This window comes from Sylvia atricapilla, chromosome 5, assembly GCF_009819655.1.
Source record: "Sylvia atricapilla isolate bSylAtr1 chromosome 5, bSylAtr1.pri, whole genome shotgun sequence".
In the NCBI taxonomy this organism is placed as follows: domain Eukaryota; kingdom Metazoa; phylum Chordata; class Aves; order Passeriformes; family Sylviidae; genus Sylvia; species Sylvia atricapilla.
The window spans coordinates 48796055-48813145 of NC_089144.1; the positions used below are offsets into that span (position 1 = coordinate 48796055).

Here is a 17091-nt window from a genome sequence, read left to right on the forward strand (position 1 = left end):
TTAGCAGCAATTCTTAAAAGAAGATGAATGAACCATACCTAGGACTGTTTCCCTCAGTCTTTTGATACAGTATTTGTATTTTTGATATTAACCCGGCTTCTGGGAGAGGGGTAGCTGCTTTGGTTTCTAAACTATAAAGGAGTGGTTGATAGGTAGAGCTACATGGAAGAGAAGTGGCTGGTACAAGTGGCCATGACACGCTTTTCTTGCCCTTTCAATTGCCGTAACAATTCAATTGCTGAAAAACAATTATTTTTTTGTTTGTTTTTTTAAGGTAAAAATGAGCTGGGGTGGGCTTTTGTCCTTAACTGAGCAGTTCCAGGGTGGAACTGCAGACACTCAAGGCTGTACCACGTCCTCACCCTTAGCACCCCAGGGCAGACACCTCCAGCTCGGAGGTGTCACAGCCTTGGTGTCACAGACGAGGCACAACCCTTCCCATGTTTTTGACTGCCACCCAGCTGCTTCCCCTCCCACCTTGGCTGCTGCTCACCTTGGGCTACGTGTACACGTTGCCATGAGAGGTTTATGGTCAGCGAGAGGTGGTACCAGAGCCACTGTGTAAAGCTGCATCCTTCCTGCCCCCAGGGCCTTCCCCAGCAGCCCTCAGAAAATGTATGTTGAGGGGAAACTATATTGTTTTGTCCCGTTTCAGTGCAGGCAGCTGAAAATTGTAGTAACAAATAATTAACCCTGGCCAACAGCTTTAAAAAAAAAAAATTGTCAGCAGCAAACTGAAGCCCTAATTCAAGTCAGCAGCTTGGGTTATGTGTGGGGTTTTTTTACTGTAAGTTTAGCTAGTTTGTGACTCAAATCTCAGGTTTTACTATATTGAAATGTGGAGAAGATTTTTGTCATTGTTTTGTTTTGTGGCTAGGATGTGACTTTAATTTCCTACAATGGACCGTTGAAAATAGCACTGAAAGCTACAGCATTGATTAACTTGATCCTAAAAAGTGCAAAAGGCACAGAGAGAGGAGGCACCAGGAGTCACTGAGCCCAGAGGCTCTTTGTGCTGCATGTGCAAGAGGCTGGACAAGGGCCTAGGCAAGGGAGAGGTTGACATCACCCTGGACACTGTGTCAGGTGCTGCCACTTGTCTCTGTTTACATCTCCAGTGGAAGTGATTACATCACAGCTATTTTCAGCTGTGTGTGTATTTGCCTGTGTAAACAGCTGAACAGGGCTCCTCTCAGCCACATTTCAGGAAAAGCCCGTGGCTTTGATTTAAACCAGTTAATGGGAGTTAACAGGTCCCTAGATCCTCTAGATCCCTAGAGGCAGATAGGGATCTTCCTCTTTTGTGCTCCCCCAGACACGCGTGTTCTCCCCTTTTCCGTATGCTTGGAGTTGGTTTGGTTGATTGCCTTCTGAGGAACTGAAATCTGTTCTTGTGGCTCCTTGTGATTCCCAAGGTGTTCTGGATGAATCCAAGGTGTAGGCTCAGTACTTACAGGGGGCAGGTTCCCATAGGAGGAAGCCTTAACCCCATGTCCTGCACAGGGTGGTGCCCTGGCTCATCCCTGAACAATACTGGAAATGGTTTGCAGAAGTCTGGAAAGCAAGGTGGAGGATGTGAGAGGGAAAAATGTGTACACGTTCAATATGAATATAATGTATGGCATTTGGTGTGTGGCATATTTGGCATGTTTGGTGTATGGCAAGCTGGTGAAATGGTTCAGAGAGATGTGAGTTTCTCATCTTGTTGTGTCATGAGCATTACCTGTATGTTATGATGAAATAAAATCAGAAATGGTACCTGTTTATACAGAAGGCTGAGGAAGGAGTTGTGGAGTGTTTTACATGCAGCAGGACCTGCTCCCCACAGCTGCCAGGAGAGCAGGGGCCTTGTCCTTTATGGAACACCCCCTTCCCTGCAGGTGTGTTCATAAATGACAGGGCTGGAGCAGCTTTAGATCACTTCTCACAAGCAGTGGTGATTTTACAGCACCAGTAACCATTCAGGCTCTTACCTGTTCCTCATTATACCCCTTCTTCTGCTCAGTTGATGAGCAGCGGTGGCACTTGTCTGCATTAACATTAACACCTTCCACTAATCCAGGTGTGAGAAACCTGCTCCTCAGCCAGCTGGGGAGGTAGGTCTTGGTGAAGCAAGTATTTCAAATTGTTGAAGTTACCCAGAATGAACCCCATGCTTTTCTCTTGCCTCCCTCCCATACTACTTATTTGAAGAATAATTTAATTACTTGTTTAAATACTTGTTTTGACTGATGCTGTCAGTCTTGAAGTATTCAGAGCAAGTTCTGCTGGCTGAGATTGGAGCACACCCACCACTGCTGCTTCAGAGAATGGCTTACACAAATATAGCAGACTGGAATTAAAGGGGGCTGCCACTGTTGTATCCTTAAGAGGGGAACGCTGCAAGTTTATGTAACAGCATCTTCAAACTCAATCTTCATCTGGGATTGAAGCACAATCCCAGAAAGAGAAATGCAAAATCTTCAGCCTCTCTAAAAGAAACCAAGCCATCAGTCAGAGCACAAGTACCAACCTGTGGGAGTTTCTGTGCTTAGTTTCTACAAACAAGATGTAGCAGCTCTTAGGGAAGAAAACAAGAATCATGCAAATTGAATGGCATCATCAGCTGCTTAGCCTACACAACAGGTTGACATGACAATCTTCTAAAATTTAGCTGCTCACCACTTCTGACTGCAGTAGCTCCGTTTGCTGCCTCAAGGTCTGTTTTTTGAAGCATTCACTTCAGCTTTCACCAATCCTCCTGCCTGCTTTACAGGACTCGCTCTGCTCCTGTTCCCTCCATGCCTGGCCCTGCCACTAGACAGCTCTGAGAAGAGACAGTTTAACTCCACCTTCAGTCAAAACACAAGGGGCAACTGAAATCTGCCTCAGGCATGTCATCAACACTTAATTTTCATTTCACTGCTTGGCATTACTGGGAGGAGGTCCCCGAGGTCACTGGGCTCCTGATTGTAACCATCACAGTGACATTCCTAGAATGAAGTGAACTGAAAACAGAGCGAACCTCCCCCCAGCAGGGATCAGGTAGCCCTACTTTTGAGAGGGCTGGGGAGGATAAGAGAGTAGAAATATGGTAATTAAGTAAACTACTGTCCTTATTAACTGAATTCATCAGCTAAGTGCCTCGATATGCTGTGACTCACAGCACAAGTTATAAACTGACTTCTGCCAGAAAGTGGGGGCATGAAAAGCCCAGAACAAGGGGCACAGCACTAGGGTCCTATTAAGACTGCTACTTTTAAAATACAAAATCACTGTGATTCAGCCCCAAACTTACCTATCCAGACATCTTAATTAGCCAGCCATGCACCTAGGTAGTCTGTATTTGTTATTAATCTATGATACAAGTAGTTATTCTAGCACTTTTAGACAGTGTAACATACACAATACCAAATTACATTATACACACAAACCCACAACTGAGAATTCAGGTAGAACAGTGTTCCTAATACATGACCTTTGTCTGGCAACAGCACTTTCCCTTTGAACCCTGCCTGCAAAGAACTTCTTGGACCTCAGGTCCAAATGGTTGCTCTGAGGCAAACTGAAGTGTTTCTGCAGTAAAGCCGTCAGCTAATTCTGTATTTCCAAGAACATTATTATGAGTCACCATAAATAGAAAAGGAAAGGGAGCTATTTTCTTGCCTTCTGCAACACCCACCCCTCTGGGAAGGGGCTGCTTTCCTGGCAAGTAAAATGCTGCCAAACACTTCTGGAGCTTTGTCCTGCTGCAAGGGATTGCTCACTTGGAGGAATGGATTTCAGCTGCCATTTTCAGGGACCCTCACCACGCCTCACTGCTCATACAAAGCCAAAGTGTGACACTACAGGCAATGATAAGGCTGGGGCATCAGGCCATTAAAATACCCCAAAACAGCAGCAAAACAAAAAGAAATCCCATAAATTTGCCTCTATTTCTTTTTTCAGTATCATGTGTGCACATGAGAGTTCATCACCGTTTTGCCTTCCCAATGCCAAGTCCCAAAGTCCCAAGTCACTGCTCACATCCTGTATTCAAACTGGACATCAGTGCCAGGCAGAACTGGGACAGCACTGGGGCAAAAAAAGCCAACCAGCATTTATTTTCATTCTGGGGACATGTTTCCTCTCAATCCCACAGCAGAGGCAGCCCCAGGGCAGCTGCAATCAGCCACCTCCATGGCACAGAGTGGGTGCAGAGTAAAGGTGAGCTACGCCTGCACTGCCCAGACACCACAGTGGGAAGTGGGAATGAAGAATGACTAATGAGGCAATTGGAGAAACAACACACTTGGAAAAGAGCCACACCAAAGGTTTTAATGCTGGAGCTGTGGAACATGGAGTATGTAGGAAGCTGAACAGGGTAACCACCCATAAACCATGGAGTGCTCAGCCACAAGGCTGGCAATCAAAATACCCTCTGGCAGCCTGGGAACAAGAGGGATGTTACAGCAGTACCTTGGGAAACTACTGGCACACAGTCTGAGAGAGGGGCTGGCTCACACAACCAGTGGGCCTTTAAAAATGTGTATTTCTACTCTCTCTGTGTAAAAGCTTGGAGGAGGGGAAAACACACTTTAAATATTTAAGTATATTTAAATATATTTAATTTAAAATACATATATTAAAAAAAACTACCCCACAAAAACTCTTTTCTCTCCCCTTCAGCAGAATTGCCCTGCAGGTAGGTTGGCACTTTAGCACCCTGTCAATGCATTCAGTGACAAGAACAACAGAAACAACAAAGCAAACCTGCTCGCATGGGCGGCACAGTGACCAGCGTGAGACACAAGGAGCACCAGTGGCAGCACGGCGGGGGAGTTGCCACAGCACAGTCAGGGGAAGGGCCAGAGCAGCTCAGGGCAAAGAGGAACCACAGCTCCAGTGACTTGTCCTGCTCCCCAGCTTTTCACAAGATCACATATCAAGAAGCTTAGCCTGTACCCCAGACCACACACCACCCCAGAAAGCAGAAAAGGGCAGCAGTGTCTGGTTTCAGGGGAGCACACCAGATTATTCTCTGTTCATAGCACTAAATTTGTGGTAGAAGTAACAGCTGGTACATTCGTGAAAGATACCTGAGGCCTCCTCCAAGAGCACTTGGCTTGGAAGAGGGAAATTCATAAGCAGAAAGGTGATTCCAGTCACATCTCCAAGCTCCTGCTAAACGGCGTGGGAGGGAAGCGTCAGTCTTACCCTGAGCATCACCTGCATCTGAGCTGAAGCTGAAAGCAGCGTGTGGAGAGCAAAGCCAACAAGAAGCAGCCAAGCAACAAACAGCAGCTCGAGAAGATGTGGCAGGGACACGTCTCCCCCTCAGCAAGAGGCTAAAGATTTACAGTTCCTGAAGGCAGAGACAATGTTTTAAATAAAACTGTAAACCATCATTCAAGGGCAGTTAAGAGGGTGCATGCTTCTTACAGTACCCACGTGAGAGACTATCACCTGTGGAATGAAGGTGATGACATGTGAGCCTTGGAAAAGGTTGGTCTTCACATTTCAGCTCTAATTTCTTTCTAGTTCAGTTATTACAGCTTCCACAACCTGCCCTTGCTGTTCAAGAAGCTCTGTCTGTGAGGCCCAGCAGCACAGCCACAAGCTTAAAGACCAATGTTCCTAAGAACAAAGGTTTTCTCCCGTTCTCAGCCCAATGCCTTGGCGTTTTCTGGCAAATGAGGAAGGAACTGATTTGCAGTGCTCACTCGTGCAGCCTTCAGTTGGGAATGATTCCTTGGCCCTCATTAGCACTGCAGGGAGCAGTGCTTTCATCTGATACTTCATGGCCTGAGGCCAAATGTACAAGCCTCAGAGAAGTGTCTTACAGGAGAGAGCATCTGCCTTGAGAGCCAGTATCAGGATCTTCTCACTGGCACAGGCTTCCAGCACACCAGGGTATGGGACACTGATGATCCCGTCTGGCAGACAGCTGAATGTTGCACATTTTAAACATCCAGACAGCATCATCTGGACAAAGAGAACAAAAATGGCTGCAGCTGCTATTTAAAGCAGCTCAATATTCTTGTGTGTCTGATGGTGGGAGAGACATTCCACAATGGACAATGAAGACCCACAAGGGTCTCGACAAGTCTTGACATGGCCATGACAAGCAGCTTTTCCTGGTTTAAGTCTCATGTAAGCTTTTAACATTCCAAGTGTAAAACATGGCAGGAAGCTTGAAAAAGGATGGAATGCTGATGTTTTATCCTGGGCAACACACAGCATATGCCTATGTACATACAGCTGTGTAAAACCTCTGGGGTGGGAGCAGCAGGCAAGGAGACCTGCTGCCTTTGCTAAAAACCCTCCTGCTGAGGGTTCCCTGCTCTCCCTGAACCAGTCAGTCCCACTTCCCAGGGCATCATTCCAGGGGGCTTCATTTCTACAGGACTCTGCTTCTAGATAGGATTCAGCAGGCTGGGATCCAACCACCACCATGGTTCGGATGCACATCTAAGTTGGCTGCTGTCAAAATGACAAAAATCCACACTATGTGGCCTTTGGGAATGCAACAAGAGAACAGCCTGTTGCTTCTTGCCACCAAGCAATAATTATTAGTCAAAAACCTACTGCACTCTTACTTCCAAATGCTCAGAGACAACCTTTTGCTTAATAAATGCTATTAAGTACTAAGACGTATTGAAGCAAGTTGCCTTTGGCAAGTGACCCCACTTTGTGCTGTACTGGAAGCTGGTTTGTCCCTGACTGTCCTCACTGCTGAACTGCACTCCTGACACACAACAACCCTTGGGGCTCACAGGCTCTTCAGCCTTGCCTGGGAGGAGGCAAGACAAGAATGTCCTGTTGCCTTTGGAGCAGGTGGCTGCGAAGGGCCCCGTGGTTTCAGTTGTTCAGCAGCGTGCCACAAACCAACACAAAGAGCCAAAGGACTTCTCGTGTCTCTCTCCTCCACCCTCATACACTTGAGAAGCAGCTGCACCCCACTGGTAAAACAGACAGCACCAAGGTAACTCAAGTGTCCCAACAAAAAAAGACACCTTGTGTCCAACTTTGGGACGCAAAGTGAGCAGGTTGTACCAGTGCCTGTCAGAGGGACACAAAATGCCACCAGCTGGGGCATGGGGACATTGTCGGGGCAAGAGGGAGAGGAATTCTAAGGTTTGCTTTACATTAACAGACATACATATCTAGAACAGTTACTCCTTTACAGCCTCATAAATTAGTGAGCCCATAGAAACAGGAGCGTCAAGGACGTGCCAAAACCCTGCTGTGCAAGCCATATTAATTATGATAATGGCCAGATTTTAATAAGCCAGTTCCTGGCTCCCACACTTTTCACCTATAAAACACACATATTTCCAAGGCCAGGGGATCTCAGAAATACCTTCCAGTCATCTAATTGTCTAAACCTCAGTGGCACAAAAAACATGTTAGAGGGTTCGTCACACCCCATATCCCTTTGAATTTTTTTAGTAAAAAAAATAAAATAAATCAGAAGAAAGGAAATTCCTCCTCTGTAAACCCCAAACAGTCACAGTAATGAAAGAAATGGATCTGCACAGACAGTGTAGTGGCAAAGGAGACAGGAGGGCAAGAGGAGGGAGATGAGGGAACAGTAAATCATCTCCTCCAGGAAGCTCCTGGATTCCTGGCTGTGCGGCTCTGGCACTGACGCCGCTCTCTCTCCGGTGCCCTGGCAGAGTCCAGCAGCAGCGCTGCCCGCTCCAAACACCTGCCAGCGCAGCCAGGGCAGCCTGCTGGAGGCGTGTCCGTGCCCACCGTGGAGCCGGAAGGTGAGGAGGAGGAGCTGCCAGAGCGCTACGACCTCAGCTCCCGGTCGGGTTTCATGGAGAAGGGCTCCAGGCGCTCCCCCTCTGGCAGGAGGCTGTTCAGCCGCTCCATCAGCGGCACCGTCTGGTCGATGCCCATCTGGATGCGGCGCAGGATGGCAGACATCTCATTGACCTTCTGGATCTGCTCCGCATACTTGGCGTACTTCTTCTGGCGCTCCTGCATGAGGCTGTAGAGAGTTTCCACGGAGAGGTCCATCTGTGTAAAAACAGCAAGCAGAGCAAGGCTCGTTAGGACAACTGCTGCCGCAGACCGTCAGCACACCGTCCTTCCCAAAAGCAGCACTCGGGATGCTCCGCTAACAGGAGGTGACAGGTACAGAGGAGCTCCTCGGAAGGTACATAACCAGTTTGTCATGGAATAGGATGATTCATAGTTGTATGACAGGGAGTACATATGATGACCCAAATACCTGATCAGAAAATTCTTCATTTGCAGGACTGAAAGCCTACAGGCGCTGCCAGGGATTTCCCAATAAACCAACACACACATCCTCCAAGTTATCCAAACCTGAAACTATATTTTCACTGGAGATCATTCATTTGCAAGCATTAAACTCTGCCACAGTTGCCAGTGCTAATTCTTCTCAGTTTAGCTAGGTTACTCTGCAACTAAGCTACAGCTGTTATTACCATTATCATCTGGAAAACTCCTGCCTTGAGAGAACCACAATGGATTGCTAGTGTCCCTAATTTCCCTGAAATCCAAAAATAAGAGTGTTATAAGTGACCCCAGGAGAGACATTAAGTAAATTAGCCATGCAATTAAACACAGTCAGTACCCAAACGTGGCTCAAGCATGATGACAATGACAGGAACTGCAGTGCTGTTCCTGCCATTGAGGGAAGAAGGCAGCCTTTATAATTCACAACCCATTTTTCTGTTCAGCCAGACCTCCAATCTCCAGGCAGGATTCAGCCAGTAGCTGCCAGTACCTTACACACAAGCCCAGTCAGACGGTTTCAGCTGTTTTACATATCCTAAGGTATGTACCACATGTTCCAAGAGCTCGGTAACAGGGTTGCTCCAAGCCCTCGAGTGCACACTTGAGGCTCGGTTGCTTTGGCTCACTGTAGCTGTACTTAAAAACCCCACTGACTCCAGTGCACTGCCTCTTCCAACTGGGATGTCTTTGTGGAAAGCTTGGGACAGCACAAGCCCACAGTGACTGGGGGTGAGGGGCAGGAGAAGACACACACAGGGCAGTTTTAGCCCATTGCCACCTCTTACCACTGTTTTCCCAAACCTTTCCCATCTAATTGCTCCCAGAGGAAGGAGGTCACTGTTCACAATGCAGCAGCCTCGGGGAATCGATGCCGAGAACTCCTGGTCTACCAAGAAGCCCAGGTTCAAACACCACCCCTCTCCTGAACTGTGTGACAGAGCCAACCCATCCGGTGGAGGACAGTGACCGTACCTGTCACAGGGGCAACACACATTTATCAGTGCAGTGCTAAGAACACACAAGGTGCTGACCTGACCTGACTGACACAGCACTGAACAGGCAGGGGCAATCCCGACCCCATGCCCAGTGCTGTGGGTTTCTAGGAGAGAGCCTGCAGGAATGGAAATGGTACAACACTGGAAGGCCTCGCTGAGGACAGAGGGCCCAGCAGACAGAATCTGCCATCCCACTGGTGGCAGTAGGGTTTGACACTGGGGATAAACTGCTGTAGCTGTATGTGCTGACAGACATCCCTTTCAAGCCCTGGGAAGGAGGTCAAGTAAAAAATAGCTGGGCAAGAAAATATTTTATTGAGCAACCTAAGTTACAAATAGCATTGAAAACAAACACACAAGTTTCTGCTGAACTATCATGGGGATTAGGGGACATTTTTCCCCTCATCACCTCCATCAGAGTTGCATACAGTACCAATTGACTTTATTTCCATTTCAATCAAGGCCTGCACTTTCTACTGCACTCAGTCTGAATTCGTTCTCTTTGCCTCTGTGCTTTCCTGTGAATTCCGTCCTCCATGCCTTCATGCATGGGACAAAATAAAAACCAGCAGAGCAGGAAACTCCAAATAGAGTGGAAACAATTTAAGCCTACACAGGGGTTTCTATTAAAACCCCAGCTTAATAATTTAGTGCCTTGGCACTAGCTCTGTAAAGAGGAGTGTGTAAAAAGCAGACCACCACCAACTAGCAAGTTCAATCCAGTGCCTAAAAACATCCTACCTAATTGAGAGACAGTGGCCTGGAGGGGCGGCTGGTGGGAAACCTGCCAAAAGCCAGCACGCCTCGTTAAACACAGCAGTGCGGGGACCCAGGCAGAAACCTCCTCTGGTTTTGAAGTTCTCCTCCCCAGGCAGGTTCTCCACAGCACTGCACAAGAAGCAAAGCTGGCACCTACCAAGCTTTCAAGCAAAAAAACACCCAAGGTCCCCCTTTCTCTCCATTACAGTAATTTCATTCAGCTGACTTTTAGGCTCCTTGTGCAAGTATGAGTAACATTCACTTACTGGCGGAGAACGAGGGGAGAAGCTGATGCTGACCTGCAGTAGGAAGAAGAAATGCAGAGTGGCCTCCAAGCACTTTGCTACCTTTGGACACATTCATAACAGCCATAAAGAGCTGCCTCAAAAGAAAGAGAAAGGGTCGAAATGAGTGTTTCCTATGGTTTCCTTACACCTACTGTCCAAGTTTGCCTGCTGAGGGAGGCCACAGCAGCTGCACAGCACAGAGAGACAGGGAGAACTGAAGTGGAGCAATTGTGAGGAAAGGTCAATTTTTACTCAGTCTGAACCTGGTCTTTATAACTATTAAAAAAAAAAGGCAACTACATTAATTCCTCCAGATAAATGCCAATGTCTCTCTCAGCTTTCCTTGAAGCAGGCCTAAGTACACACTTACATCCTTCCTGCTTCCTCCCCCTCCAAGTGAGCTCCTCCAGTGCCAGACTTATTGCTTTTACCTCTCCTGGCATGCAGTCCCATTCCTCTGGCACTGGGATGGAGCCCTCAGATTCTGAGGGTCAGCCTCATCTACCCACCACAGAGACTAACACTGGCCTGCAGGAATCCATAATGAGCACAGAACATGTGTAAGAATCCCCCTCATTCCTATCTATTTAATTTCACACATCATACAGTAGCAATAAAAAGCATCTGGAAAAGGGGAGCTGAAGTAGAGTCTGGTCCCTCACCTACAGCCAAGGCAGTCCAAGACACCCTGGAGAGTCAATGAGTGGATTTGCCTTTCCTGAACAGTTCCCATCGACTCCTGCGTCCCTGACACAAAGCCCTGCCACGTTCTCACCTGGAAAACATTCAAGTCTCAGCCTTCTTGCCCATCCCAGACTGGGAAGCTCTCTGGGAAGCTCAGCAAGACAGCCCACAGCCAGTAGTTCTTCACTGTCCTACAACTATCTGAGAGTGTTTTACTGAGTCATTGTTTGCGCTCTGCTTGCTTCAAACTTCCTATGACGCCCGGCCACCAGGGCTGCAGACAACTCCCTATCACCCTGAGCCCATCAGATAGGACAGATGTGAAGCAGCATTGTCACCAGCCCCTGACAACCTCACCATCACTAGTCCGTCCTTCCAACATCACCACTCAGTAAGCTACAAACATCCACAGCTTAGTGGTACAGAAAAGTTTCTGGGGAGTTAAAAGACTGACCTTGAGGCCTGTTTAAGAAGCAACAGAACAAAGCAGAGGGCAGAGCCCAGCATGTGATGTCAGCGTCCTAATTTTCATCAAAGCAAGAGGTTCTGCCCCAGCTGGAGTTAAGAAAAGAAGATGTGTTCTCAATGAAGGCATGAGCTCCTAATGCATATGTTATTTCTTTCCAAAAATTATTCTTCCTGTCAAAGCAGCAAACCTGAGGCTGGACATACCCAGAGCAGAAGACAGGATCTTTCTCCCCTTCCTACATCAAAAAGGTTGGAGTTCAGTTTTTCTTTCAGAAGCACAGGATCATAAAAATGGACAAGCCTAAAACTCACCCTCCAGCATGACACACTTTCTTTGTACAACCAGTGACATTCAGAATTTGTGTCTGTTTCTGTTTCAAAGCTCATGCCTCCATCTGTGGATTATCATCAGCAGGACTCTAATTTATGCCTCAGCTTCACATTTAAACATGAAATGACATCTACTGAGCTTTTCTTTCATCAAATGAAACCAGATTAATAATTACTTCCAACAACACTTCAAGATGGATATTTCCTCACTTAAAAGGGCCCCAGCACAGCCCCTCCTACTACACCATTCACATTGTCAGCCCTGAGTCTCCTCTGCATTACACAGGCCCATTTGTAACACCACACTGATGAAACACAAAAACAACTGAGGACACTGTCAGACATCTTGCACACCATAAATTCTTGCATTCATTGAAAAATTCTTCTTGGCCCACACTGCCAAGCAGAATAAAGACATTAATTTAGCCCACAAAAAGACTGAGGTCAGCACTGGCCAATGCCCAATTCTTTTCAAGAGACCACACTGAAAACAAACCAGTGCCCATATATATACATATACACACACACATACACATATATACACAGGCTTCTTACCTGGCATTGTTCAATAGTACCCCAGTCACGGGCACATGAGTGTCCTAAGCTCTCAGAATCAGAGGTCACATCTCATTAGTTCAATGACTGAGAGACTGAAAACTGCAGCTAGACACATTTTCCCTGGTTGCAGAATATGCAAATGTAATCACAAGTTCATTAAACTTGGAATCGAATTTTTAGAGAGGCACTGCTGACATTCATAACAAAACAAATACATCTCATGAGAGGATGTTCAGACATTCCAGTCCCTCCTAAAATGCCAGTAAAGGCAAGAAGATGTTTTTGTTTCCCCCCACATTCAGTAAGAGCCTCAAGAGCTCAGGCAGACATGCATTTGTCCTGTGTCCTTGTGTCCCAACGATTTCCTCTCAGTTCCCATCCCCTATGGCTGCCCCTCCAAAATACACAGCTCTTAAGGTGCAATCCTTATTCCAGAAAGTTCTTTTGCTAGGACAGCACTCTGAGCACAAGCAGCCTTGCCTTCACATTGTCAGGTGCTTGACTGGGGTTAAATGAACATCTCCCTGCAGCTGCACACAAACCACATCAGAAAGTGGCAGGCGGGAACATGACTTCATGGAATATTAGTCACGATGTGCTGGTGTGAAAATACTTTTCAATCAACACACTTAAAACTGAAGACAGCTCCTCTTTCTGTACTGCCTGAAAACAAATGTGCCCCATGAATGGTTTTTTTTTTTCTCTTCCCCTCTCTCTTTGATAATGTCACGCAAAGTCAGCACAATAGATTGCGATGACTTCCTGATGCTGGGAACATCCTCTGTTTCTCCCACTCCGCACACACTGGTCAGTGATAAACTGACTGGGCAGCTTCTGTGCCAGGGTACACAACAGAGATGCCCAGCCATGGATCTCACCCCCTTCTCTTCAGCTTCAGCCGTGAGTACGGCTCTCATGGAGCTGCACCCTTCCTCTGCCCCTCTGCCAGGTAAACAACTGTAGTTTGTGTTTAGATTTTCCTTATCACATCTAAGATTGAATCCACTGCCAAAAAATTCCTTTTGCTCCCTTTGTGATCTGACATTGCTGCAAACGATTGCTAAGGGTTATTTTGTCTAAGCATTGCACAGATCACAGTCAAGTCAGAGAATGAAGAGTAACCATTTTAACTGGCTCTGGAACTGAATTATAGCAATATTAATAGGTACATTAAGGCCCTTACTCTTAAAGATCAAAATTAAACCCATGCTTAGTCCCTTAGTTCTACAGTAGATACATGACAACATGTATCATCCCAAGCTGCTCAATCTGTAGGATCAAGATTTAATTATTCTGAGAGGCCTTGGGACACACAAAAGCATTCAGAATTCCAAACAAGAAGAAGGTTTATTCTTTAAAAAGCTTTTCCACCTTTATGTCAGTGTCTTTCCCTGCCTGTTGTGTTATTGGACAGGATGTGTTTGTCACTCCCACTGTGTGGCCTCCTCAGCCCACATCTCCCTGCCTGAGAGCCACCAGCATCCTTCTGCCAACTGGCAGGCCCCCAAGATTAAGTTATGGCTGCTATCACTGACTGGTGCTAAAAAAAGAGTCCCAAAGCTATGAGTGAAACAGTATCTACCTCTTGCCCAGGCCCAATGCACCCACAAACTTCCAAGTGTTTAAACAAGGCTGGGCCCCACTTCACAGAGATGAGAGAAGATGGGCAGCAAAACCTGACAGCCAGCTCTCCAGTTTGGACACATCTCCTATCATACTGCCATCCTACTGGTCTCCGTTTACTTATGTTTCCCTCAACACCACAGACACCCATCATCTTTGGCTTTCAAAACAGCTAAATTCTTTTCACAAAAGCAAGTGAAACTCAGGGCACTGCAAAGCAGCAGTCACACACTCCTCCGAAGGAGCTGAATAATCACAAACTTAGTTCTGCACCTTAGTCCTCAAAACAAATGGAGTCTTCCCTGCCTCCCTCTTCTTCAGTGGTCTTCTGGCCCATGAGCTGACTCCCAGCCCGACAGTCACAAACCAGCAGGATCACAGGGTGAACAGCACCATCTCTCCCCCTGCATGTGATCCTGGCCTTCGAACTCAGCGGCTGCTGGGGCTGTATCAGACTTAAATGCACAAGATTCCTGAAAAGCAGAAAGGAAAAAACCCAAAAAAGATCCAGTTTTGCCAGTAACCTTTCTAAACTGTCCCCAAGAAAAGGTCACAGTAATTTCTAGCTCATTGTCTTTGATTATTAAGAATGCCTTTTTAGAGCTTTCATTTGCTGCTTTTGTAGAACAATCTACATCCATCTAAGAAGTCACCTCTAAAATTTATCGTGGCTAAAATTGTTGTTACATCCTGAGCATTAGAAATTCTTAAATTCTTCCATACCTATTCTAAATAACCAAGTTTACGAAAAATAAATACAAATACGCCACCCAAACAAGATTATTGCACCTGTGTGTGCAATGTTCTCACAATGTTCTCTCTTTTGTGGAATAGAATTCCACAGTAATTAATAACACATTCCTGATCTGTGTACAATTAGCTGTTCCTGGAAAAGAAAAAAATATGTAACTGTTACAGATCTATTGCCTAAATGATAACTTGTACAACTCTTATTTCAGGCTACCTAATAATTCTGTTAAAAAACACAACCTTCAATCTCCTCTTTTCCTGATTTTACACTGCTGACACGTTACTTGCCCACAACCCTCCTATGCCCAGCCAGAGCTTGAATGTTGCAGGCGAACAGCAATTACAATGTTATTTACCCTTAGGGGGTTATTTTATAATAAATTTCAGTTTTGTACTTTCAACATGTCAGAATGACTAGCTTTAAGCAAGTTGTTTTTCCCATCACAAGTAAACTTTGATTTGAAAAGAGATGACCACTATCATTAATGAGATGTTTCTCAGAAAACACCACCATTCTCGTTTCCCAGTGAAAACAGTCAACATCATTACATTTGCAAGCCATCTGGTATTTATTCTCAACTTCACAGATGGGACCTGATAGCTGTAGGTCTTCTTTTCCATGTCCCACAGAAGTCTTTCAGAAGAAAATGATATTGCTGTGTTTAGTCAGGGTTAGATACACTAGAAGAAAATTATATTTAAGTAGAAAAAGCTCTCAAATCTGTTCCCACAGAATGCACAGGAGCTGGGTTTTAACTATTTCCTACTGGGTGTGAAGTGCTAAAAGGATTTTAGCTCTTTTTTCCCTGAGGAACAGCAGACAAAGCTGGGTCCACACACCCCAACACTCACACTGCCAGTCCAACACATCTGGGTGCATCAGACCTCCCTCCATGTGCTCTGCAAGGATACATGCAAGGAGCCTGAAGTGTTAGATGAGCATGGACATGAGCCCAGCAGTCAGGAATCAGGGATTTCTGGACACCTGAGAGCCCTGATCAAGCTTTTGCTCTTTTCCTGCCAGCCACATTTTTCATATGAAAGTCCAAATCAACTTCCAGGGAAACTCCAAGGCATGTCAGTTCTAACAAAGTCAGTCGCTGATAATCTGAAAAACTCCTCAAGTATCTATCTGTAGCTCTACATCAGCTCTTCCTTCCATGTTTGAAAAGCACATTAAATGAGTCAAGTACACCCACTGATGTTAAAGGGAGGATCTACTCCTTCATCCCCAGAAGAGAGACTTTCAAGGCTGACTCCACCATATTTCCACAGTGCTGAAGCTCAGACATCCCAGCAATTTTCTGGAGGTCACAACATCTGGACAGTAAATCTCTGGCTTCGAGAAAGCCTCAAGGAAATCTTGAGCACTGTACGTCATTTACAGACCAAGCTCTTCTGAGGCTATAGACTATTGTTCAAAATACAGCAACAGGAGTACAAACCTTCAGAGATCAGCGAGTCACAGAAAGGTTGGCTGAAGTGCCAGCTCTGATCCTCCCTGAGCATTCATTTTTATTGTAATCAGCTGCAGTGGCCTCAAGATCTACAGAAAGCTGAGGTGTGGTTTTTTTTTTATGTCTACTAATTAATCTCTTGAATAAATTGATCAAATGCAAGAAGACATTTGAAAATTTGTACTACAATCTGCTAGAAGAACTTGTAATTGAAAAGTAAGTAGTTCAGTTTCTGCATAGCCTTAGGTCAGGCATAAGGAAGAATTAAATTCTATGGACTCGATTAAGTAAAAGGAAAAGCAAAAGCTATGACCCAAGAATCCTTTCTGACCTTAAAAGCTCTTAAAAATTCTTTACTGTGTACTGCTGTTATGTTGATTTCTTTTACAACTGCTACCTGAGCCTTTTTTTTCAGCTGGAACTCATCTGATTTGGGATTTTGTCTTTCAGACAACGTGCAGCAAGTCCCACCAACCACTCTTAAATGCATCACTTGCTGTTCCAGTTAAAAAAATCAAAACCAAATGTTTAAAAGTCTTATTTTTTGCTCAGTTCACTACAGTTTTGGCACAGTTCATACACGTGATTATGGGGAATTCTACTATACTATAGTTCAGCATTTTATCCAGGCTTTTAGAGGTAGGTGACACATTCATGTTTCATACCTCAGAGAAGTGTTGCAATAATGGGTAATAAATGCTCTCATGTAGAGGCATTCATGCCCCAGTGGCACAGAAACATTTAGGAAACCCTACCCTTCACAAAAAGTGAGATGGGCAGATTACTTGCACTAAGGCTTTGTAATGCTTTCAACATGAAGTCATCTCTGCAGATCACATCTGATTATCACCACAATGCTAATTATGGGGCTGCTAACACAAGGTCCACCCTGCTCCCTCAAGTCTACCAACTACCATCTTAAAGTCATCACTGCAACTTCAAATGTTT

General features: G+C 45.6%; 1 protein-coding gene across 1 annotated transcript in view; it reads right to left on the minus strand.

The window, feature by feature from the left end:
- Positions 1-4270: 4270 nt before the first annotated feature.
- The window catches only part of BORCS5 (BLOC-1 related complex subunit 5), a 59699-nt gene continuing 46878 nt past the window's right edge, over positions 4271-17091 (minus strand). Inside the window, exon 4 of the mRNA XM_066319432.1 lies at positions 4271-7986. Coding sequence (XP_066175529.1) covers positions 7756-7986 — 231 coding nt within the window. The 3' untranslated portion in view covers positions 4271-7755. The remainder of the gene's footprint in view (positions 7987-17091) is intronic.